Genomic DNA, 27,049 nt, shown 5'->3' on the forward strand with positions numbered 1-27,049 from the left:
GTCACGTGCAAAAAATAATTACAAAAAAAGTCAAGGTCATTTCTGACCATTGATTTAAAAGAACATGGTGTGCTCTCGTCAGGTTTGACAGGGAAATTGATGGAAGCTAGAGTGCATGTGGAACCAAACGTGTTGAAAAAAAACAGAAGAATAAATGTAACTCATTTTTAGTCGTCTGGTTGTTCCTGTTCAAATGTGCAGGTTGTTATTGGCAGCAACAAATTCCTTGAGCCATAAAAATTAGAGCATTAAAAACATAAATCATTTTCTTGACCAGGGGCCGCACTGTTAAAAATCAAATAACAGGTTCTATTTTAAGACATCAAACCAACATTACAATTTTAATGCCCTGCAAACTTTATGCATGACAAAATACCACATGGCTCCCAACAAAACGGTTTTCAGTGTTCCACATGTGTTTTATGGTCCTGAAACCTTTCTCAGTCATAGCCTATGAAAACCAATGTGAAGAAGATATTATATTACAAGTGATGGGACAAATCAATAAACTATATGCATTATAATAATCTGTTTTCGACAAACTTTCAACAAACCAAATATTGATCAAAATTGCTGAAAGTAAGGTAAAAATAATAAAGTCAGTCTAGCAAAGGAGAAAAGTTTCTAAATTAACTATTATTTCAGAAGCAACCATACTGATTTACGTTGCCAAATAGCTACACACGCACAGTGTTCTTCATTTTTCCATCTGTAGAAATTCCTATAAATTATTCTAGAAATTCCAGAATATGCTGTTTCACTCTTAAATAAAAAAATAATAAAAATAAAAAAGGAAATAAATACAATCAATTAAATATATAAGAAAATGAAATAAGTAATTAAATAAAAAATATAAATGTGTAAATTAAAATAAGTAAATAAAAGTAAAATTAAATAAATGTAAAAATAAAATAAATAAATAAAAATAAGTTGAATAAAAAGTAACTAACTTTAAATCAATTAAAGTAAATCAAACTTATGTACTTAAAGTAAATCAATACAAATAAAATAAAAATAGTAATAAAATAAGTAAAAAATGAAAAAAAAAAAAAAAAAAAAAAAAAATCATTGGGGGGGGTGGTATGACCAATCACTTTAAGTACTTAAAGTTACACTACGTTCTCACAACACCTCTGACATCATGTTGTAAAGCTCAAGCTGACAAAGATGAAGACAGCAATAAGACATTCAATCTGCGTGGTATGTGATCAATATCCTGTAGGCGTCTGTCTTTAGTGTTGCTAAACTTGACGGGACCAAAAGCAGAGCTGGGTTGCATTCCATGCGATCATACTGAATGACTGGACAGCACGAGTCTCCCCTCAGCAGCTGCTCTGTGACTCTGTGGTGGACCATTTTTATTTCCTTTTCCCCCTCTTTTCTTGAATCCCGGTATAGGTTCTCATGCCCACAGCCTGTCCCGAGCCACAGCACATGCTCAAATACTTCATTTACGGCTCAGCCGCAAAGCAATGCCTTGTTTCCCCTCTCTTTCTTATTCTCTATCTCTCGGAAAAAAATACAGCGCCATACGTGGCATTTTTAATAGAACCATTCCTACATTTTGTTCTGGAATTTTCCAGTGAGACCCCATATCATTAATGACTTTGGGTTGTTTTTTGTAGTTGTTGTGGCTTGGAATAGAGGTCTGCACAGTGTGCGGTTTTAAAAACAGCAACAGTAATTTTTTCTGCTTAACCTTGTTTACATTGATCCTGCTTGGAAAATGCTGGGTCATACAGCAGCACACTCGTTTCCTGCACCGGAGGGAAAATTTTGGAAGTGTCTCTGTAGACATGGACACACACACACACACAGAGATGTTTAAATACAATTACAGACTACAATGGAAAACTCTTTTTCAGTTCTGGTATGACCTCCTAAAATGTGACTGATATGACCCCTTAAAATCATCCTTTTAAATTAATTTTAACCTTTCATATGACAAAACAACCCTAAAACAAGGTTAACTGCACTGTAAAAAGTGATAAGTTGACTTAACTTAAAAAAAACTGAGGAAACCCGTTGCCTTAAAATTAAGTAAATGACAATTAAAAAAAAATAAGTTAAGTGAACTGTCAGGGTAACGGGTTTTCTAAATTTTTTTTTAAGTTAAGTCAACTTATCACTTTTTACAGTGTGGCTGATAAAGAGAGCAAGTGATATAAATAGTCCAACTAATAAACTTTTATGTAGGCGAGTATCTGCCTGTTAACCTTGACCAAAAGCAATTAATAGAACAATGCATGCAGGACGCACCTTTAACCGGAACAACCACCATCTTGTGTTCAAATCAGAGATGCTGAGGTCAAACATCAGCATGTTTGGTAAATCTCAGTCCTGCATTTCTGTAAACATTTCCATCTACTTCCAACATTGATCTCCTATACCCTCTGAAGACCTACCATCAGTGTTGGGTTTACTTGGCTTACATTCAGTAAACACACCAGTGCGATTGCATGCCCTCTCCTTGACACCCTCTGTTCATTGGTCTGCTGCTGAGCGCCGAACAATGGGTGTGGAGCTCATTCAGTTCCCCCTCATTGAAAGTCTTATCCAAACACAGCCAATGCATCACGACACATCTTGCCAAAGCCAGCCAGTACACATTCAGTCTCCCATATGAAGCAGCAAAGCATCACGGGATGAGAGGCAGTTACGTAAGGTTTGTGTAAATGTCTCTATGTATCATCTGTGAGAGATCATTCATTTCTCCACCCACCCATATCATGTAACAACTGGTAGAAGTTGTACAAGAACAACTTGTAAATGCCTTTACAGCGGACTTGAGTCAGTAATTATAGAAAATTCTTAGTGTGTGTGAAACATTCAAACTCTGTGGGTTAGATCAAACTACAATCAGCGTGATTCAGCTTTGAAAATTCAGCTGTGCATCACAGGAATAAATTATATTTCAAAGTATTTTAAAACAGAAAATCATGATTTTAAATTGAAATAATGTTTCACAATATTTCAATATTTTTTTTCTGTATTTGTAATCAAACAAACGCTGCCTTGATGAGCATAAGCTACATCTTTATGCTCATTAAAAATCTTATGGATCCCAAACTTTTGATAAAATGTAAAAGTAATCAAGTAAATAAATGTAGGCTATAGATATAAAAATGCAGGACTGATATTTACCAAACATGCTGATGTTTGACCTCAGCATCACTGATTTGAACACAAGATGGTGTTGTTCCGGTTAAAGGTGCTTCCTGCATATATACATATACATATACACACATAATATATTAACAAATAATAACATTAAATTTTTTTAAATAATACAATTTTACAAAATACAAAAAAATTGTTAAAATAAACAATGGTTAAATACAAAAATATTAGCAAAATAAATTATAATATTAAACAATAAAATTCAATTATTTTCAAACTGCTTTAAACACTCCAAGAGTAGTACAGAAAAGACAGAATAATACATAAAGGGAGATTAAATCGCCAGCCATGTTGAAATACACTCACATCAAAAATGGTTTTCGACAGCAATATCCAACTTTGAACGGTAATATACAGCTCTGTCGTGTCATTTTATATGAGTGCGATTTCTCCAAGGATTTGCCAAATCGCCATATCAATCAGTCAGACAGGCTATTCTCCATGCTGAGAAATGAGGGATGGAACGGCTGAAGACGGTCATCACTATGAGGACATCATTCATGGGAGGTCAGTAGTAGTGGTGGATGGCGGTGTGGCCAGATGGCTGCAACCTCAGGTGCAGAAAAATATGACTGCTCTCAAAAGCAGTCAGGTACGCAACCAGAAGCTTTAGATCATTTTAAAGCTGACATCAGAATTTTATTATACAAAAAGCAACAGATAAAATAAAAGGATTATACTCACAATCAGAACAAATTTGGTGTTGCCTGATAACTTGAAACATTCTAAATCTAAAGATTACACTTTCAAATGATGAAAAATAAGTGATATTAAGCAATGGATTAAAGGAATCAGTATCATCCAATAATAAATTATGCCAAGAATTTTTCACTGACTGCTCTGAATAGGAAACTGCTCTGAAATAAGTTACAATTCCAAAAATTAAATGAACGATTCCCCTATAGACTTTCTAAGCCTTTGTTTATTGATGAGAAATACAATGTCATTTAAAAAGTCTAAAAAATGTTTTTTTATTGTGCGTCTGCATCATAACAGAATCAGCAGACATTTTATTCTTAGTTTGAAGGAAATATTGATGTTAAAATGTGTTAAAACAAGCTATAAACAGAAACCATATTCTACAAATGTAAAAATATTTCAAGAAAATAATTTTCTGCGCAGAATCCATGCATGTGGACTTTTAAATTGTACACTAAAGCCATATTAAAAAAATAATAATAATTGTATGCATGCATATATATGCGTCACTGCATTTGATACAAAATATTAAAAGTCTAATAATTAAAGTTGAAGTAAAATGTAAACAAATCAGTCATTTGAAATCTGTTCATCGATTAAAATAAATAGGCCTACATTTATAATTTTCCCCATTTATGTCCTTTGTGGAAAAACAAAGTGCCACTCCTCATCTTTCACAGATCTACAGCAAAGTTTTCCTCTCACACTGGCAAACTGAGCAGATTGCAGACCCCACCGCAGCTAATAAATCCATGCAGAAAGAGAGGGCAATTCTTGGCTTTGCATAAGAGCTTCTGAATAAGTTTTAAAAGGCTTAGAAAAGAGGTGATAAGATTTATGGAATTGCATCTGGAGCTGGTTAAATCACTGCTGTAAAAACAGGGCTTCAGTCCATCAAGATCACAAATGTTTCATGTCGGAAAGACTGAGAGTCAGGCTGTTCTCCAAGAGCTTCTCGATGGAATTCTCCTGATCGACAAATACATTAACATTTATTTAAGCCATCAAGTAATGAAGCAAATGTTATTCCAGACTTGTTTTTATTAATATCATTGATCTCCATAAGCAAGTCCAATATTTGCAATATTATTATGCGCTATTGTTAAATGTGTGAGCTAAATGATTTATTTTTAAACAACAGTAGGTCAACAGCAGACAAAAAACCTAAACCTAAACCTGAACCACATGAAAAGTGTCTGAACTAACAAGTAGCACACTTAAACTGGCTATTTTATGTTTTAAATGTCTTGTGGCCTATCAGATCTGCCACTTGGGCACTTAAAACGAAGTTAAATCAACAAAACAACAAAGTGAAAAGTGGTAATTATAAACATATAAAATGCTGCTAGCAAGCTAACAGCGCTACCAGGGATTTAAATTATGGAACAGTGCCACTAATATGCTTTAGCTTAAAGCTAAAGTGTGCCATTTATTTTTTCAACTTAATGTTATTTCTGTACCACTTATCAAATCAAACCAAAAATTAAACAAACTTTCACAAAGGCACTTGATTCACTCATTTAAAAAGTTGTCTCCTACACTACCAGTCAAATGTTTTTGAACAGTGAGATTTTTAATGTTTTTTTAAAGAATTGTCTTCTGCTCACTAAGCCTGCATTTATTTGTTCCAAAAGCAGTAATATGGTGAACTATTTTTACTATTTAAAATAACTTTTAAAATGTATTAATTATTTATTCCTGTGATCAAAGCTAAAATTTCAACGTCATGACAGTGTCACATGAAGAAATGATTCTAATATGCTGATGTGCTGTTCAATAAACATTTTATCATTAAATATTATGATCAATATTTAAAACAGTTGAGTACATTTTTCCAGGATTCTTTGATGAATAGAAAAATCAGCATTTATCTGAAATAAAATAGCTTTTATACACAATACCATTCAAAAGCTTGTATTATGAAATTAATACTTTTATCTATCAAGGATGCTTTAAATTGATCAAAAGTTATGATAAAAGACATTTATAATGTTACAAAACATTTCTATTTCAGATAAATGCTGTTCTTCTGAACTTTCTATTCATCAGAAACTTGAAAAAAATAAATAAATAAAATCTCCTCAGCCGTTTTCAACAATACTAATAATTGTTTTTTTGAGCAGCAAATCAGAATATTAGAATTATTTCTGAAGGATCATGTGACTGGAGTAATGATGCTAAAAATGCAGCTTTGAAATTACAGGAATAAATTACATTAAAATATATTTAAATAGAAAACCATTATTTTAAAATATCAAAATTTTACTGTTTTTGTTGTACTTTGGATCAAATAAATGCAGGCTTGCTGAGCAGAAGAGACTTCTTCTGAAAAAAAAACACATTAAAAATCTTACCGTTGAAAAACTTTTGACTGGTAGTGTACATGCATTTATTTTTTTTTCCAGTTCTCTCAAAAATGAGGCGTGTAAACACATACGTTTTTGTAATTCTGGGTTCTTTTTAAGTCTGTAAGCAACGATGCAGAAGACCTTAGTAACCTCATAACAACCACCACACACACCCTACAATTGTAAGAGTGATTTCAGCAAGCGCCACACACGTTCTCTTTAGAATATGTAAAATGTTGTTTTATTTGACCTTATTTGTGAGTTCTAGACTAGAATGATATGACACTGAGAAAATCTAGCTTTTTTTATACTGAGTGGAGGTCCGTTACTCCTGCCCTACACATCCATGATGATTGTTAGAGGCAAAATTGCACAGAACATCTCTGTATGCTGCCACACCTTTGAATAGAAAACAATCTCTCCAGAAACAACCCAAGCAAAATAGCAATTATGAAGAGCATTCCAAAATACAGGACTAGAGCAGACATCTTACCCAAAACCTGAGAGACAAACATACACAAAAAATCTGAAATCATAGTAGAACTCAACAATAGGTTTGAACACATATCACATTAATATATTTGCCCGTTTGATCACCTGATCATCTTTCTGCTACATTTTCTGTTATTCTCGTAATATCTTCTAAAGCATAAATCAGTCATTTTAAACCTGCCTTACTGAGCTGAACTGTCTTATGATTGAGCTGTGCACAAAATATTCTTTACACATTGTGCAAAATCTGCAATCTGTCTAGCGGCTTTCCTGACATCCAGCTTTTAGCCATTTAAAATTAAAAATGGATTACTGAAACAAGGGCTAATGACTGACATGAAAACCAGGCTAGAATTATAGAACACATTAGACTGACCCTGTTATGCATATCAATCATGTCTAAATTTAGAGTCTTCATATTATACATAATTACTGCCTTTCAAAAAGCATCACCGACAAGACATTTCTAACACACAGTTTGCTGAAACCAAATGAAAAACCAAGAAAACAAAATCATTATAACTGTCCGAATCCAAATCACCTACAATTATCACTGTATTTCAATGATATCATGTCCAAATAAAAATATAAATATTATATATAGTTTTGGATGCGATTAATCATTTGACAGCACTAATATATATATGAAGGTGTTCTTAAAAAACCATTAAAAGAAATTCTATGATATATGGTAATCATCTAATATTATCATCTGCTACCATTCATACAGCAAGGAATCCTGTATAGGCAAATAGCGTTTAAAAAAAAAAAAAAAATTCATTTTTGCAAATGTATCAAGAAAGATCATGTGTCTATCACCTGAAATTCATCAGCTGCTGCAGACCAACTTAAAAGCACATTCTCGCTCAACAACCAAACAGATTATGTTACAGTGTGATTGTAAAACTAATGTAGCATAGTGGTTCACCAAGCCAACAGTCTACCACAGTCAATCAGAACTGAAGAACTGACGCAAACTCTTAAGAAGGCAACCTTTTTGAGATCTTCCAAGAAAAACTATGACTCGTATACTAATCAAACTCTGTGGTACAACCTCACATACTAGCCGATTTCACCAACCACGTATTTTAAGAGCTGTTCTACTAGGAGGCATTGGTGTAAATCCTACAGTTTGAGGTCTGGCCGATGTACTTTTGTATGAATTGAGAAAAACAGCTAGATCGCTTGAGCTTTGATAAACCACCTCATGTTGCCTAGAGCTATACACACAGCTTCAACAAGGAAGGTGAATAATTGAATTCAAAACACAATTACAATTTTGAAACCCATTTACTTTCAATTCAAATACAGGAATTGAAATATAATTCCACAGGCTCACAACCCTTTACAAGACACAAAACACTCAAGTAATGTCAATTAATACCCAATGTCTTTGACGTTGATAAACACTAACATAAATTATTTCTGATGAATATTACAGGAAACTCACAATAACAAAAGTTTTCGGAATTTCCATTAATTGTGGCTAATTAAACAGTGACTCATGCAGCTAAATTCAATGTTAATTGCCTTTAAACTCTTGAATAAAGACAGTGACCATGAATATCAGTCTGTTATTAAGACATCAAGGCTCAACAATAAGTATTTATTTATCAGATTTCTGTTTTCTTGGAGACCAGTAATTTACATTCCTGCTTGGCCTGCCAACATTTTCCCCAATACAATACTTTACGCAATACATATAAATAAATATCTCTCTCTATCTATATCTCATATCTCTCTCTATCTATATCTCATATCTCTCTCTATCTATATCTCATATCTCTCTCTATCTATATCTCATATCTCTCTCTATCTATATCTCATATCTCTCTCTATCTATATCTCATATCTCTCTCTATCTATATCTCATATCTCTCTCTATCATATATATATATATATATATATATATATATATGATTTAAATATAAATCAATATAACAATACAAAATATTTTAAAATAACATTATTATAACAAAGTATACATTTTACCAAACTTAGAGTTTAAAAAGTTGACAGTAGAGAAAGTTGACAGAATTTACAACCCATGCCACAGAAATCCAAATGTTTAAGTTTGCAGGGCATAAAAATGCATGTATAAAAAAATATGGCAGGCTATCCTTTATTGTTCAATCCAACGAGTCACACACATACACAAGGGGTAGGTTAAAAGAAACACACTTAAAAAGAGGAAAGGGAAAAAATTCAAAAATTCAAGTGTTCCAGACATGTGCCATTTACCGCAAAGCGACAAAGTATGAAGAATATGGTATTGATATTACAACTCACTTCAGCAGAAGTGGTTCATATAGCATCTAATTCCACATGACCTGAAAAAGTTCACCTGAGGACATGAAAAAAATGATCTCAGCCTTTTTCTGATGTATTCCTGTAATGCAGAATGACATTAATATAAAAAAAGTGTTTAAATGACTAAATGACAAGGCAATCTCTTGGGAAACTAGCAGGGTGAGCAATGGCAAGCATTCAATCTGCCAATACCGTATGTCCAGTAATGTGATACAGGAGAAACCTCAGGAATGAATTAGTGTGATTGAGAAATAAATGGCCCAGGACTACCGGCTCTGCAGGGACACGAGGCAATCAAAAAGCTTTCTGCTGCCTTCTGATACGCTAATGACTGCATTAAAGCAACGTCAAATATGGTTTAAATCAGGTCTACAGACTAGCTGCGTAGCTGCCAAACAAATCGCCTTCAGTTGCTCTCTTAAGATCTCACAGGCCTTCTGGAACACCAGGAAAGGGTCCAAAAACGGGTCTAATGTTTTTAAGAGGTAAAGCTGAGGCAAAACACATTTGTTATGCATTCACAAAACTACTATATGAAGCTGCCTATCTGATAAGTTGAATACTATCAGTTACTGGTGTGCTGAGGCTGTCAGCGACAGGTTTGAACACGTCATCAGCAGCACACACCGTACATTACTTTACCTTCCCAAACTACTCGCTTCCTCCCTGTTAAGAATAAAGAATCAAATTCCCAGTGATAATAGTACAGTGAAGAGGACCGGGCCAAGTAATAGTCACCCACGTCTTTAATCGCCACAGCGAGGTAGTAATCCCGAAAAGGCCTGAACTATGTAGAGGCTCACAAAAGTGCTTTTGAGTCGAGTGCTGGCAGAGAGGGACGCAAGGGATGGTTGTGCCTTGCCAATAAGGTCCCTTTGTGTGCAGTTAGCTGGGTTTCATTCAGGTAGTGAGGATGGCTCTCCAGGGCCCCATTCTCCATCCCACTGTGCTCACATGCACCACTCTGCATGCATTTCTAGGTACAGAAGTCCAGCTTTTCACATTCAATGCATATTTTGGTAGATGTTTTGATATGTGAACAGCAAATTTGCATAATCAATCTTAAACTAGAGAAACTAAATGGTACTATAAAACTAAAGAACAACTAAAGAAGAGATGCACTGATAACATTTTGACTGATACTGATAAGCAAATGATTATTTTCATGTGATACCAATATTAAATTTTATATTATTTTAGTTACGTAATCTCATGATATTTTGTTGGAAACAGTTAGGTAATCTCATGATATTGGCTTGGTTATCATGCATTTCTACAAAAAATAAATAAATATATATATATATATACACACACACACATACAGTGGGGCAAAAAAGTATTTAGTCAGCCACCAATTGTGCAAGTTCTCCCACTTAAAAAGATGAGAGAGGCCTGTAATTTTCATCATAGGTATACCTCAACTATGAGAGACAAAACGAGAAAAAAAAATTCCAGAAAATCACATTGTAGGATTTTTAAAGAATTTATTTGCAAATTATGGTGGAAAATAAGTATTTGGTCAATAACAAAATTTAAATCTCAATACTTTGTTATATACCCTTTGTTGGCAATGACAGAGGTCAAACGTTTTCTGTAAGTCTTCACAAGGTTTTCACACACTGTTGCTGGTATTTTGGCCCATTCCTCCATGCAGATCTCCTCTAGAGCAGTAATGTTTTGGGGCTGTCGCTGGGCAACACGGACTCCAAAGATTTTCGATGGGGTTGAGATTTGGAGACTGGCTAGGCCACTCCAGGACCTTGAAATGCTTCTTACGAAGCCACTCCTTCGTTGCCCGGGCGGTGTGTTTGGGATCATTGTCATGCTGAAAGACCCAGCCACGTTTCATCTTCAATGCCCTTGCTGATGCAAGGAGGTGTTCACTCAAAATCTCACAATACATGGCCCCATTCATTCTTTCGTCTACACGGATCAGTCGTCCTGGTCCCTTTGCAGAAAAACAGCCCCAAAGCATGATGTTTCCACCCCCATGCTTCACAGTAGGTATGGTGTTCTTTGGATGCAATTGTGAGATCTTGCGTGGAGCCCCAGATCGAGGGAGATTATCAGTGGTCTTGCATGTCTTCCATTTTCTAATAATTGCTCCCGCAGTTGATTTCTTCATGCCAAGCTGCTTACCTATTGCAGATTCAGTCTTCCCAGCCTGGTGCAGGTCTACATTTTTGTTTCTGGTGTCCTTTGACAGCTCTTTGGTCTTGAGCCATGGTGGAGTTTGGAGTTGGACTGTTTGAGGTTGTGGACAGGTGTCTTTTATACTGATAACGAGTTCAAACAGATGCCATTAATACAGGTAACGAGTGGAGGACAGAGGAGCCTCTTAAAGAAGAAGTTACAGGTCTGTGAGAGCCAGAAATCTTGCTTGTTTGTAGGTGACCAAATACTTATTTTACCGAGGAATTTACCAATTAATTCTTAAAAAAAAACAGAAAATCACATTGTAGGATTTTTATTCTCATTTTGTCTCTCATAGTTGAGGTATACCTATGATGAAAATTACAGGCCTCTCTCATCTTTTTAAGTGGGAGAACTTGCACAATTGGTGGCTGACTAAATACTTTTTTGCCCCACTGTATATGTATATATAATTTTATTTATTTATTTATTTTTTAATGAGTTAAATTCACCATATAATCAGGATATGCAAAGTATCATTGTATGGTAATGTGTGAAGTCTTTATTGCAATATAAACTCAAAAGGTTGATTAGGACCCTAGGGTAAAAAGCAATTGCTGCAGACTTCCAAGAGAGAGACATGTACTGCACTCAAAAAGAAATGGTAAATGGACAATGGTACAAAATGGAAATTAAGCAAACACCATTAAAAATATTAATAGAGTGAACATCTCACAGACTCTGAAAATGTGTTTTATGGCCGGAGATCCAAATGACACTAGAAATCCCCCAAAGTGCATGACTCATAATAACCCTTCCTTCAAAAACTTGCAATAAACTGTCTGTTGCAATGGTGCGTGTGGTTTCCCTCAATTTGTAGCGTGACACATCCAAGGCTAAAGTCTAAGGCATCTGGCTTCAGTTAGTCAAACTCTTGTATTGTCTATGACACCATCATATGTGCCCTCAAACACACTCTGAACAAACTGTCACACTGCTTTGGCCTCCATACTGGGAGTAGAAACAGAGGGATGGAAGGCAGCACTGGAAACTTTGATTGAAAGATCTCACTCTCGGTTTTCAATGGTCATTTTCCCTAACGATGATCTAATTCTCAACTCAATAAAATCTGACCCACCAGAATGTGTTGTTGCATTGACGATGCAGTGGGAGAAAAGCCAACTAAAAGACAATAAAAGTCACACTTCAGCCTGATCAGAAAAACCCATATGCTTTGTATTACAGCAATGTAAGTCAATGTTCTCTAAGTGTCAGATGTACCAGGAGCCTGATGGAATATAATTGTCATAACTTTTCTTAAACACAAAACTTGAAAATGTCAGTTGACTTGATATGGCTGCTAGAACAGGAGAAATATGCTGTTTTGAGTAAATTTCTTACATTCAGTCAGTTCCATAAAGTGCCATGCATGCTTTAAAACTGTCACCAAATATACTAAAACGTGCCATCTTGCAATGAAGCAAATGCTTGTTAGAAGCACAAACATCTAATCTCCCCATTGTGTAACAGATTTTCTCCATTTATTCACAATTTATCTAAAGTAGTTTCAATCAATCTAAAAAGCAGAAAGGAGCGAAAGAAAATAATTGCAATAAATGCATTATTTAAGTGAATTACTTTTTAGGTTAAACTCTGTATAAATATTATATTATATTATACAGGTGCATCTCAATAAATTAGAATGTTGTGGAAAAGTTCATTTATTTCATTAATTCAACTCAAATTGTGAAACTCGTGTATTAAATAAATTCAATGCACACAGACTGAAGTAGTTTAAGTCTTTGGTTCTTTTAATTGTGATGATTTTGGCTCACATTTAACAAAAACCCACCAATTCACTATCTCAACAAATTAGAATATGGTGACATGCCAATCAGCTAATCAAATCAAAACACCTGCAAAGGTTTCCTGAGCCTTCAAAATGGTCTCTCAGTTTGGTTCACTAGGCTACACAATCACGGGGAAGACTGCTGATCTGACAGTTGTGCGGAAGACAATTATTGACACCCTTCACAAGGAGGGTAAGCCACAAACATTCATTGCCAAAGAAGCTGGCTGTTCACAGAGTGCTGTATCCAAGCATGTTAACAGAAAGTTGAGTGGAAGGAAAAAGTGTGGAAGAAAAAGATACACAACCAACCGAGAGAACCGCAGCCTTATGAGGATTGTCAAGCAAAATTGATTCAAGAATTTGGGTGAACTTCACAAGGAATGGACTGAGGCTGGGGTCAAGGCATCAAGAGCTACAGAAATTTGGCTACAGTTGTCATATTCCTCTTGTTAAGCCACTCCTGAACCACAGACAACGCCAGATGCGTCTTACCTGGGCTAAGGAGAAGAAGAATTGGACTGTTGCCCAGTGGTCCAAAGTCCTCTTTTCAGATGAGAGCAAGTTTTGTATTTCATTTGGAAACCAAGGTCCTAGAGTCTGGAGGAAGGTGGAGAAGCTCATAGCCCAAGTTGCTTGAAGTCCAGTGTTAAGTTTCCACAGTCTGTGTTGATTTGGGGTGCAATGTCATCTGCTGGTGTTGGTCCATTGTGTTTTGAAAACCAAAGTCACTGCACCGTTTACCAAGAAATTTTGAAGCACTTCATGCTTCCTTCTGCTGACCAGCTTTTTAAAGATGCTGATTTCATTTTCCAGCAGGATTTGGCACCTGCCCACACTGCCAAAAGCACCAAAAGTTGGTTAAATGACCATGGTGTTGGTGTGCTTGACTGGCCAGCAAACTCACCAGACCTGAACCTCATAGAGAATCTATGGGGTATTGTCAAAAGGAAAATGAGAAACAAGAGACCAAAAAATGCAGATGAGCTGAAGGCCACGGTCAAAGAAACCTGGGCTTCCATACCACCTCAGCAGTGCCACAAACTGATCACCTCCATGCCACGCCGAACTGAGGCAGTAATTAAAGCAAAAGGAGCCCCTACCAAGTATTGATTACATATACAGTAAATGAACATACTTTCCAGAGCGCCAACAATTCACTAAAAATGTTTTTTTTTTAATTGGTCTTATGAAGTATTCTAATTTGTTGAGATAGTGAATTGGTGGGTTTTTGTTAAATGTGTGCCAAAATCATCACAATTAAAAGAACAAAAGACTTAAACTATTTCAGTCTGTGTGCATTGAATTTATTTAATACACGAGTTTCACAATGAATTACTGAAATAAATGAACTTTTCCACGACATTCTAATTTATTGATATGCACCTGTAACTACAAAGGTTTTATTTTTTTATTATTCTGCTAGTATGTGACAGTAAAGACACTTATAATGTTACAAAAAGATTTCCATTTAAAATAAATGCTGTCCTTTTGAAAGACTGGAGTAATTGCTTCTGAAAATTTGGATTTGCCATCACAGGAATACAATAACATTAAAAATCTTACCGACCCCAAATATTTTAACAGTATTAGGCCTACATTATTTGTTATTATTATAGGCCTAATTTTGAATTGAGTATACCTAATTCAAGGGGAAGTCATGGCCTAATGGTTATAGAGTCGGACTCGTAACCCAAAGGTCACAGGTTCGAGTCTAAGGTCCGGCAGGGATTTTAGGTCCACCCTCAATACCACAACTGAGGTGCCCTTGAACCCCCAACTGCTGTGTGTGTGCACTTTGGATAGGATAAATGCAGAGCACAAATTCCGAGTATGGGTTACCATACTTGGCCTCATGTCACTGTCACTGTTAACTCAAAAACCATTCCTACAGCTAATACTTGGGTTAGGTATCTAAACAAACTTCAGCACCTTTGGTTCAGTGGTGTGCTATTTTAAGACTTGGGTCAAACTTTGGTCATTTAACAACCAGCTACACACTATACAGAAGCTTAGCAACTAAAACAGCCTGCATGAAACTGCATAAAACAAGTTACAACACACTCATAACACCTTAAAATGGCACAGAAATACTTTGGAAACCAACCTGAACACGCAAGCATCAGGTGTGTCAGGCACACATTAACACATCAACTGCGGTGCTGTTGAAAAATGTCAAAACAGACATAAACCTACACAAAGGACAATTGCTTTCAATTGCCTATGAAAAACTGACTGGAAGGCATCCTCCACAGGGAACGCTAAACATGTGGGCAACTTCTGTTAAAAGGTTTAATTGGAACAGGCACACATACAGCAAATAACATACTTGAAAAGGGTTGCTGGACTCAGTAAACAACATGCCATAACCCACTAGGCATCGGTGAGTTATGTACCCTGCAACACATGCATGAAAAAAACTCCAACCTTATCAACATCACATCTTCAGAAATTCATGTTGAGCCGCAAAGCGTAATATTTCAAACAGAAAGACTGCTCTTTTTTCCCTGTGTAACCAACACAGTCTGCTCTCCAAAATAGAAAGACTGTAAACAACAGCATGTGGTTGAGTCACAGCGTCAAAATATAGACAAGAATGTACTTGCCATATAGTTATCACCATAACTGAGCTATGTTACTGAGATATAGTAGAATATCCACAGCAAAAACAAAAAAAGGGGATCAAGGACCATAAACTTGAATGTCCTTTTACATGGATGGATTGATACATTAACTGAAAATTTCTTAAGTATTGAGTGCAGACGTCGATAGAGTAAAACATTAGCTTCATTCTAGCACCTATAGTGAGTTGTTGATCTCTATCAAGATAAGATATCAAGAAAAGGCAATCCCAGAACGCATTGCAAAAAACCATCAGCCAAGATGGTTTACAGAGAAGAAAGAAATTATAATATACACTACCGTTCAAGTTTGGGGTCAAAAATATATTTTTTTAAAGAATTTTGAAAGAAAGACTACATTTATTTGATCAAAAATACAGTAAAAACAGTGACATAGTGAAATATTACACTTTGAAATGACTTTTATATTAACATGTAATTTATTCCTGTGATGCAAAGCTGAATGTTCTGCATCAATACCACGGTCTTCAGTGTCACATGATTCTTCTGAAATCATTCTAATATCCTAATTTGGTGCTCAAGAAGCATTTCTTTTTATTATCAATGTTAATAACAAGTAATATTTTGCTTAACATGTTTGCTTTTTTCAGCATAAATAGAAATATTTGATACAGAAGTCTTTTTGTAAAACTTAGAATTACTTTTCATAAATTTAATGTATATTTTCTGAATAAAAGTATTAATTTTTTTTTTTTTTACGGTTTATCATCATTTAAACCAATTTTGTCCAATGTTTGTTCACTTTTTGTGTTTATTATGGCATAATTAGCTTAGCAGCATGAAAACATCAAACTGTCTAATGGAATCAAACAAAGCCCCTCACAAATATGATTATGTTTTATATGACCTCTCAGCTCTGGTTAACACATTTTACCAAGTTTGAATGCATTCCACATACTTTCCATCAAAATAAATAACAAATTTACTATTTAGCTGTTTTTGTTTAAGCTATACAGTCAAGTGTACATTGTATGTTCCACATCATGTAATGATATGACATCAATCGCGGTGATGTCACAGAGCCCAAATGCCATGCAGGCTACTCGAGTAACTACTCGAGATGTCATTATCTGTGCTTATGTCACACAGCTGTAAGTGAAGTGTTAAGCTGAGCTTTCTTCTGTTTCTGCTAAGTCACAGCTTGAACTATCAGGCCGTATCCACAGAGGCACAGAGCAGCTCTTGTTCCTGTCCGTGACCAGTGATCCCACCCTGCACTGAACAGCCTGGCACTGGGCGAATGAGTCAATGAGGTCAAAGGGAGAACAAAACTGTTGATTTAACAACTGTGGACTCAGTGTGGGTGTGAGAGCGTGTAGATGTTTAGTCGGCTGGAGATAATGGGAATGTTTGTGAACATCAGGCTGGAAAAACAGATCAATTAAGCATGACGAGTTAGAGCTAGAGATGATGTAAACTATACTACTAGAAAAAAAAAAACACTAGTGAATGATTCATTTATTCCAAAATGTGAATCACAAACCAAGTACACTGCAAAAAAATTAGTGTAGGATTTATTTTGAATAGGGGTGGAACGGTACACAGATGTCACGGTTCGGTATGTACCTCAGTTCGGGGGTCATGGTTCGATACCATTTCGTTACAACAGAAAAAAAAACAAAAAAACAACTATGTTCGGTTTCTTTTCATTTATTTTGAACAGACAGTAGTACAAATTACAATTTTTTCCACCTAGATGTGAAAATACTAAATATTATGCCATGGTCTGTCTGAATACTCCATTCTGATTGGCTGGCAGGTGTTGATTAAATTCGTTGAACTGCACAGGTAGTTCCAGGTCAGTTTAATCACGTTCTATATTAATGCGCTTCCTATAAACATTGGTAACCATAGTAACATACAGTTACAGTTGAATAGTAATACAGACGAAAATAACCGTCATTTTTATCATTCAATTCATTCGGTCAAATATTGCAGCACAAATATTATTAATATCTTTAATATGTGAATGCTGGCAAATGACCATGGCATAAACGGGACAATCAACGGCTAGCTGTGCATTAAACGATTTGAATGCACTTCGCGGAGGCAACCGGAGGTTCTTCGCCTCCACGTCGTGCATTCAAATCGTTTAATGCACAGCTAGCCGTTGATTATCCCTTACTTATTACATATATATATATATATATATATATATATAAAATCTGCATACAAACATGCAAGGAAAAATTCTTGAAATATATCTGATTTAGTTTACAGATAAACAAGGGAAAAAAACAGTGCGACACGTAACGTAGCCTATATGTGCTGAGTTTCAGTTAATTGTGACACGCTTAATTTGTTCACAGAAAGGAAACTCAAATAGCAGAAAGCGGCATCTTATTTGTTTTCTTTATTTTACAAAAGCACAATGTTTTGTTTTCATTATGAGTGTACACAAAAGCAGACCTTTATACAGTGATGCATTATTAATAAGACAATAGTGTTGATTAGAAGTTGATTTTACTGGTATAAGGAAACAGTTGTAGTGATCGCGCCGGAGCGCACGCACACACACACACACACACACACAAAACATATCAGTTCCAGCATTGCTAACTTGACAGCGCAGTTGGTACTTTATCAAAATAAAATACAGTGTGCCAAACATCAGCGCGCCTGCCTCTGTGTCACCGTTGGAATGCGACTGAAGTGCAAAGCCTATAATTTACATAATAAATAATAATTTAGCATTCAGATATGTTGATCGAATGTTAATATGGAAATATTGTATTACGAATACATGTATCGTTCCACCCCAATTTTGAAACAATTTTCACCTATAAATTGCTAGTTAATAATCACAAAGTAACAATAAATATTGATTAAAATTTTGAAGTAGAAAGACCTAGAACTGTTTAGAGCTGCACGGTTCTGGAGAAATTGAGAATCACAACTTTTGTTTAAAATAGAGATTGCGATTCTCCCATGATTCTGAATAAACAACTAAACAAAATAACATGTCATTTATAGAGGTTCTAACAAAAAGCAAATTGCTGCAGTGCATTTAAAAATATCTCTAATTAGATTTTTTAAGTTGAATGAATGATTCAGTGATTCACTCAAAGACTTCACTTGCTTCATTACTGGATGAATCAGTGTTTTTGAATGAATCTCTTCATTGAATGACAAATATTTTTTAACAGTCACTTGTTACTACCTACTAATGTAGGCTAATCAATACAATCTTTATTTGAAGCATCAAGTTACTTTCAACGGGCAATTTACTCTATTTTGATCATTGCACAGTCATCAGTGTTTTATATCTTATAATCTTTGTTTTATTTACAGCTTTGCAAAATTATTGTTAATGTAAGCTTTCATTTGGAGATACTCATTCAGAGTATGTGCAATGAAAAGCTTTGGTGCCTGTTATATCAACATTTTAATCTTCCAACGGGAACTCCAATAAAGCTGAAAAACAATGAGATCCAGCAGAAGGGTTTGATTAGACTGAAAACTCGGTGTGGTGAGTTTAATCACAGGCTCTTTAAAAGAGAGAGGACGATGAAGCTGTTGGGGAGGGAACTCATCAGCCAAAAAAAAAAAAAAACTGGTGGCACGTGCCTTCCCTGCAGTGCAGAGGATATTGCCACATGTGTCCCCCCCCCCCCAGCAGAAGGCCTTGGAGAGCAGTGGTCATGAGGACCGCCTGCTCCGGCAGGATGCAGAATAGGAATGTGAGGGTCAGGGTCAAAGGGATACATGCTGATCTTCTAAACTATAAACACAACGGCCATTTCTGAGACCACATGGACACAAATGCAGAATGGGGAGGCTGTTTACGCAAGGACAAAAAAAGCCCTGCTGTGGACGAACGGCTCTGAAAGGGGCATCAGATAAACTCAGCATTCCTTGAAATAGAGGCCATTAAGTGCAGGGTCATGAGTGTTTAAAGGAAACTATCCCAAATAAGAAACATTTTATAAAACACCAGAATCAATCATTCAGTCTGGCTAAATCTTTCCGTATAACCTCGTGAGCTGTATAAGTCTCGGTTTGACCATGCATGTGACAGCTGAAAACATGCGACTCTGAAGTAGATATTGTCGCCACTGGCCACTTCAGAGCATATTGATCTCTTCTCAGCTGTTGTCTCTCCAAGAGCTCTGAATTTAAGCTCTGATTCCTGAAATGCCACTGCGTCTGCGCTCTAACATTCCTCACTCATGTCCAGCTGATCTCAAACTCTTACAACTCTTACATTTTATGACATGCTATATGTTGTATAATATACAGTTTTTGGCAACATAACTTTCATTAACAAGTCCTTAAAGATCAGAAGTCTTAACAGATTAAGAAAGAAAGAAAGTGACGTGACATACGGCCAAGTATGGTGACTCATACTCTGAATTTGTGCTCTGCAAATTAACCCATCCAAAGTGCACACACACAGCAGTGAACACACATACGTGAACACACACACCGTGAACACACACCCGGAGCAGTGGGCAGCCATTTATGCTGTGGCGCCCGGGAAGCAGTTGGGGGTTCGGTGCCTTGCTCAAGGGCACCTCAGTCGTGGTATTGAGGGTGGAGAGAGTGCTGTACATTCACTCCCCCCACCTACAATCCGTGCTGGCCCAAGACTCGAACCCGCAACCTTTGGATTACGAGCCCGACTCGATTAGGCCACGATCAGCAGTTCATATCCAAATGATAATAAAATTTTACCAGTGCTTATTTAGAATTTTCCTGGTATATTAAATGTTAAAAAGATGATAAAAAAGCTCACTGCAAAAATGAGAATAAGATGATTCATAAAGCATGACAGACAGACAGACATATGCTTTCATTATCCGAATAAATATATATAGTACATATCTATATATAGATTTAAGATATAAATATCATTATAGTACATAAGACATTACAATATTTTACATATAATATAGTCTATGCCTGTTCATCCTTTCTTACTTGTGAATATTGAAAAGAAAAACATGTTATAGTAAAAAGCAATATTTTAGTTTCTATGATATGGTAACAGTTAACCAATTAAAATGTTTTTACTATATCATTCTAATATTTTTTTCTGTTAAAATAATGTTTAGTGTTACTGCTTTTAGAATTTCAGCAAACAGGCTGTTACATTGTAACATTCTTTTACAATGCAATGCTTTTTGAAGGTTATGAATCATCACATCTACGGCTGAAAAGACATCAGTATGAGAACTTTTCCAACAGGTAAATAGTCCTAAAGAGCCATCTAAAATCATGAGCAGATAAAAACATAACCAACCGATATACACACGAGTGTTCAGCAATAAAGCTCATTCATCACGACTCTTTTTAAATGAACATGCTCTTACCTGTCTGGCGTCTGATCCTGGAAGCGTCTGTCAAACACTCAGAGACCAAAACAAAGTTTGCAGTTGGTGAAACTCTTTCCTCCGCATTCACTTTAACTCTGCATTCCGACTGAGCACTGCAACAAACTTTCAGAGTCACTTATACGAGGAATAAATGTGATTCTGACATACACCGAATCCTCTCGTGCTTCTGAGCCCCTCACAGCTCGTTTTGCAGGGACTCTTGAGTCCAGTGGAAGCGGAAATGCGGCGCAGCGGCTGGAAGAGGTTTACTGACTCCTACAGGCGTGACTGCTGCTCTCTTTATGGATGAAGTTTAACAGGGTCACATTCTCTGCTTTCACTAAATATCCTGAACAGAAATTAAAGAGTTCTATGCTTGCCATGTGCAGTTTTGGCATGCATTTGAACATTTGAAACTTATAGAGATTACAATAATTACAATCATTTCAGGCATTCCCTGTGGAATATGTATTGACTACAAAGCTATTAGTGAACGTTTTCAGAACTTTGGCTAACATTCTGGCAAGGTTCTCTCAAAGTTATGAACCAACTTTCCTCCAGTAACGTTAAAAGAACGTTAATTTAAAGTTATCTGGTCTTTAACAATGTTCTCAAAACGTTAGCACAAAAATTGTTTTGCAAAAGTTTTCTCTGAGTGTTCGAGTTGGATATTCATATGCACTCTTTCTTTTAAATGTTTAAATAAGAATAAAAAGTGTTTAAGGTTTGGGTTTGTGAAAAGAAGTGTGTAAGTGGATGCTTACAAATACATGAGTAAACATTTAGATTATGGCTGACAATAGATCTGCCTACACTGTAAAAAATGATTTTAAAGGTAAAAAAACTGTGAAAATGCTACAATAAAAACCTGTAAAATGGTTAACAGTAAGATCCCCTAATATATATACGGTGAAAAACTGTAATAGACATTTCAGACAATTTTACAATAATACCGTTTTTGGAAGTGAAAAAGAATGTAAAATTTACAGGGGAAAAAACGTAAATTGACGTTCCCAGAATTCCCTGCTTTGCATTTCAAATTGGATGTTTTTTTTTTTTTAATAACTATGTTTCTTCTTAGTTTTTTCTTATCAGTTATGTTTAGTAGGGTTGTATGTTGCATCTAATGTTGTTAAATTAATGTTTATTGCATATTTCATTTTTGATGAGTCTCACCATGATGACTGTGCACCTTCTATGTCATTATTTAAAAGCTGCTTGTGATGGGCTTTGGTTGATCATGTGACTTTCTCATCACCACCTGAATTTGGTGTATATCAGTGCATTACAAAGGTACAAAACAGATTTCAGTATTTCAGTAGGTTGATATATTAACATTATATCAGTTAATGAAATTACGGTATTTAACTGTAAATTTAAGTTAAAACCGTAAAACCTAAAATGTTGCTACCGTATTTTTACCGTAATGTTTTTTTTACAGTGTATACTAAAAGATGTTAAGCCATATTTCATAACTGTATCAGCCACTGGCCTGAATCAGTGTTATGTACTGTCAGAGTAGCATCCAATTCTATCCAGATCCAGAAAAAGCTGTCTGGGTTATATTAATAGCACAATGTCCTAAAAAATCTGCTGCACAGTAGCTTGTACAAATTAATCATCCAATGTTTTTGCAATTCAGACTTAAAACATTATCATTACAAATTGGTTTCACTCCCACTGTGCATTGTTTACATTATCTCATTGTTTTTCATCTGTTTAGGATTTTCCCTACAGATAGCATTAAAAAAGTATTTGCTCATGAAGGCAGTTTTGTCCCATGCAGCGTTGAGCTGTGATGTATTGCATACTCAATCAGCAAGACATTTATTGCTGCACTGCATGTATGTATATATATATATATATATATATATATATATATATATATATATATATATATGAAGAGTTCAGTTACAAATGCCTCTAAGTAGGTCTGATGTTTTTCCTACTATGTATAGGTTTCTATGTAAGTACTGGTACTTCTGAATGGGTTGAGGCTGGGATTCAGCGCATTTGAAGTTAAAGTACTTGATGAACATATAGTATGTGTAGAGAGCATTCACTCAGTATCGTTATCTCATTTTTGACCAATATGGCTTTTGCATTGGAACTCTTCATATATATATATATATATATATATATACATGCCTGAATTATACATTTCATTCTCATATCCGTTTTTAGTGGAAGTAACTCTGATTGGTGATGTCCATAGCCGAAACAGCCTTTGCATGTTCATCGGTGTCCCTAAAGAACATTTACACATGTGTATTGGATTCCACTGACTCGCTCATCCTTAAATTAGCCTGATAGTCAGTGTCCAAATCTAATCATCCCTGTTAGTTTTCTTTATAAATGGCCCTGTAAAGGAGCACTGGCGGAGGATGACTGTAATGATCCTGGTGAGTTATCTCTCCTTAATCATGAGGAGACATGGGACATTGGTGGATTTTACAAATACAGTCATTAAGTGCACATGGCAAAGAGATTTAGATTTTTAGTTTCTTTTAAGTGCATTTAGATTTTAAAAAAATGCACTTAAAATAAATGAACACTTTTATTAAGCAAGGATGCATTAAATGTATCAAAAGTGGCAGTAAAGACTAAAAAACCTTTTCATTCTGATCATGATTTCCATTGAACTATTAAGCAGCACAACCATTTTCAACATTACTAAAATAAAAAAATGTTTATTGAGGACCAAATCAGCATATTAGAATGATTTCTGAAGGATCATGTTAGGCTACACTGAAGACTGGAGTAATAATGATGACAATTTTGCTTTGCCATCACAGAAATAAATTATATTTTAAATCAATAAAAATAAAATAGATCAATAAATCAATATCATAAAATAGATCACTAAAAATACAGCCCTGATGATCATATAAGAGACTTACAAAAATATTTAAAAAATATTTTTAACAACCCCAAACTTGTATAAACATATACAGTATAAACATCAAATATACTCTAAAAATGGTGCAGAAACAGTTTTCACAAATAATTACAAAGAAAAAGCAAGTAACACACTTAATATTTTCATTATTTTACTTTACATTTGGGAACACAAGAAAAAAAAATTTTACACTTTTATTCAAAGTAACATACTGTGTATTCAAGAACGTGCCTTTCCTGAGATTCAAACCCATGACCTTGGCGTCGCTAGCGCTGTGTTCTTCTGCAGCAGAGTACAGACCTGCTGGAAGGTGTAATCAGTTACCGTGTGGTGGGTCTCTGTTCAGGTACATTGAACTAATGATTTAATTGTCTTCCACAGAGGGTTCACACCTGGAAGAGAGGCTGGAAACAGAGCTCAATTACTTGCCTCATTTCAGAGCCATTATTGTAAACACACTTGTGCTGCCCTCGAAAAGAAACTCACTGCATTTATAATGTCCACATACCACCCCTGTGAATTTAAAGCCAGTGTTTTCCTCTTGACCTATTGCACCTGTGAGAATTGAGACTGGACAGGCCTGTTAATGATAAGCGTAATCATTAGATTAGTCAAGAGCAAGCTAATTGAGCTAAGCTGTTATGGGACCTTGCACACTATATGAGTATGTGTACACTTTGCTTGCTGCTAGCTCAAGTAGACTTTTATAAGGAGCTTTTATAAGGAAACTGAAGGAGGTTAAACTTAGATTAATATCAGTAATATTCTTAACACTTTAAAGTTCATTATTGCCCTTATAGGGGTCATATCACACATTATTTAAACATTTTCTTACACCAAGGCTGAATTTTTATTGATCAAAAATTCAGTATAAGCTGAAATATTTTTAGAATTTAAAATAACTGTTTTCTATTTGAATAATTTTTAAAATATAATTTATTTCTGTAATGCAAAGCTGAATTTTGAGCAGCCATTACTCCAGTCTTCAGTGTCACATGGTCTGTCAGAAATCATTCTAATATGCACTGATTTGGTGATCAAGAAACATTTCTTAGTATCAATATTGAAAACAGTTGTGCTGCTTAATAATTTTTGTGTTAACTGTGATATATATTTTTTCATGATTTTCTGATGAGAAAAAAGAATAACATTTATTTGAAACATTTTTTAAAGGGGTCATCGGATGCCCATTTTCCACAAGTTGATATGATTCTTTAGGGTCTTAATGAAAAGTCTATAACATACTTTGGTTAAAATGTCTCAATGGTAGTGTAAAAAACACCTTTTTTACCCTGTTAAAATCAGCTCTGTTTTCAGCTAGCTGTTCTTTAGTCCATGTTGCTTTAAATGCTAATGAGCTCTGCTGACCACGCCCCTCTCTTCTGTGAGGTGACGAGCAGACTGTAAACTTCAGCCGCTAAACTGGCTAACTAACAGGAAAGGCAATTTGCAAAGATTCATAAAACCCCTTAAACTCACTTCTTCTGTAGATGAAGCTGGATCACGAATGATTCAGGCGAACATAGCAGCATTTATGTAGATCGTAATCGGCGCATTCCCTTTAAAATGAAAGTAACGTTAATCCTCTGCGTCTTCAGCGGCTCAGATGTCGGGAGTAAATGACGACTGCTATATTCATTATTACATCCAACAACTAAACACTTCAATCGCTTAATCTGAGACATTCTTGTCTTCCTCTGCACCGGAGTCGACACAATGGTGGACTGATGAGTGCTCAGGGCGGGTCTAAGGTAAAACGGCCTTGTCAATCAACTATCGTGGGAGGGGCCTGTGCATAACTATGTAATTCTGGCAGGAGTCTCAGAACAGCCTGATTTGAGAAAGAGGATTTTAAAATAGGGATTTTTAAAAAATCACTGGGTGGATTTTTATCATTATAGGGTGGATGTGTACACACACTTCCAACACACATTTATGTTCAAACAACTTGTGAAGTGAATTTTGCATCCGATGACCCCTTTAACAATATAAATGCCACTTTTGAAGAATTTAATGCATCCTAGCTTAATAAAACTACTAAAATCTTTCAAAAAAAAAAAAAAACTGTTGGAAAACTTTAGGAGAACATGTAGAGCAGCAGGTGTTTAACACACGTAAACATCCAGGAACACCAAAGGTTTAGCGAACTTTCCCACATTTTTCTCTTATCGTATCCTGGTGTTTAGGAAAAATAGCACATATTTTCTCATTACCTTTCCATGATTGAGCTGACCAAGTTTCTTAACACCAAACAGGCATCGTTCACATGTAAATATGCACAGACATGCACCTGCTCGCTGTCAGAAAGTTGCAGAAGTCATTTTTTACATTTTAATTTTTGCAATAAACCGTGTTTTTGAACTTTCTGAGTTCCGAAAATTACAAAATGTTTTCATAATACATCAAAATCATTTCAAATGCTCAATGGATTTGAATTTCTCATTCATTTGATTTTTCACAGCTGCCCAATGAAGAATTAGTTACAAGATCAATTGTAGTTCTTGGGTCTAAGATCATGGGCAATAAATAAATGTGTTTTATGGTGCATTCAGTCTCCTCAGGTATATGGATTCATCACCAAAGCAGAGTGTCACACTTAGGGCATCCATGACATCTACACTCCCTCTCTACTTATATGAGAATCGAAAGCATGTCTCCACCTATATCACAGTGTCTCTGTGCACATTAAAATCAGATGGGGTGCTATTGGTTTAATCAGTAACAATCAGGCAAATCACATCAATCCGAATCCCATCGCTATCCAGTTGTGGTATGTTTGTTGTTGTAGAAGCTGGGCCTCCATTTCAGATGGTGCGACTCAGGTGGAAGGTGTCTTCTGTCTTTGTGTCTGCCAACAGATAGAACTGGAGACCTTATATAAACTCCATTCACTTAGCATCCCATTACTCACCCAACTCAAGAAAATGCACGAGGCCTTAAAAGCAACCTATGGATTGAGAGACATGAAAAACATAATGGTTAGTTAATGCACTTTTTGTGATATTGAGCCAACTGGTATTTACCAGTGGCGCCATAGATTTTCAGCTTTTATTAAATCTCATTCTATTAAAACATTGTGTCGGTGTGCAAGGGCAATTTAATGCAATGTAATGCATATTGTATTTTATTACTATGGGTGCACGATATGTGATTGATCTGATCGTTATACCATGTGACATGTT

At 35.5% G+C, this 27,049-nt stretch overlaps 2 protein-coding genes across 5 annotated transcripts in view; both read right to left on the bottom strand.

Annotated features, from left to right (window-relative positions):
- The window catches only part of tspan9a (tetraspanin 9a), a 190,253-nt gene extending 169,002 nt beyond the window's left edge, over positions 1-21,251 (bottom strand). For all 3 annotated transcript variants that reach the window (XM_058751015.1, XM_058751013.1, XM_058751014.1), the window contains exon 1: positions 20,966-21,251. The gene's annotated coding sequence lies outside the window, so the exon portion shown is untranslated. The remainder of the gene's footprint in view (positions 1-20,965) is intronic.
- Positions 21,252-26,415: 5,164 nt separating this feature from the next.
- The window catches only part of LOC131524743 (uncharacterized), a 33,421-nt gene continuing 32,787 nt past the window's right edge, over positions 26,416-27,049 (bottom strand). The window contains exons 2-3 of one of the 2 annotated variants that reach the window (XM_058752042.1): positions 26,779-26,814; positions 26,416-26,715 (exon numbers count right to left, since the gene is read on the bottom strand). In XM_058752042.1, the coding sequence (XP_058608025.1) occupies positions 26,686-26,715; positions 26,779-26,814 (66 nt within the window). In that variant the 3' untranslated portion in view covers positions 26,416-26,685. Of the gene's footprint in view, positions 26,815-27,049 lie in introns of both variants that reach the window. The other variant, XM_058752041.1, reaches the window with a different exon arrangement.

The sequence above is a fragment of the Onychostoma macrolepis genome, chromosome 18 (assembly GCF_012432095.1).
Source record: "Onychostoma macrolepis isolate SWU-2019 chromosome 18, ASM1243209v1, whole genome shotgun sequence".
NCBI classification, from domain to species: Eukaryota; Metazoa; Chordata; class Actinopteri; order Cypriniformes; family Cyprinidae; genus Onychostoma; species Onychostoma macrolepis.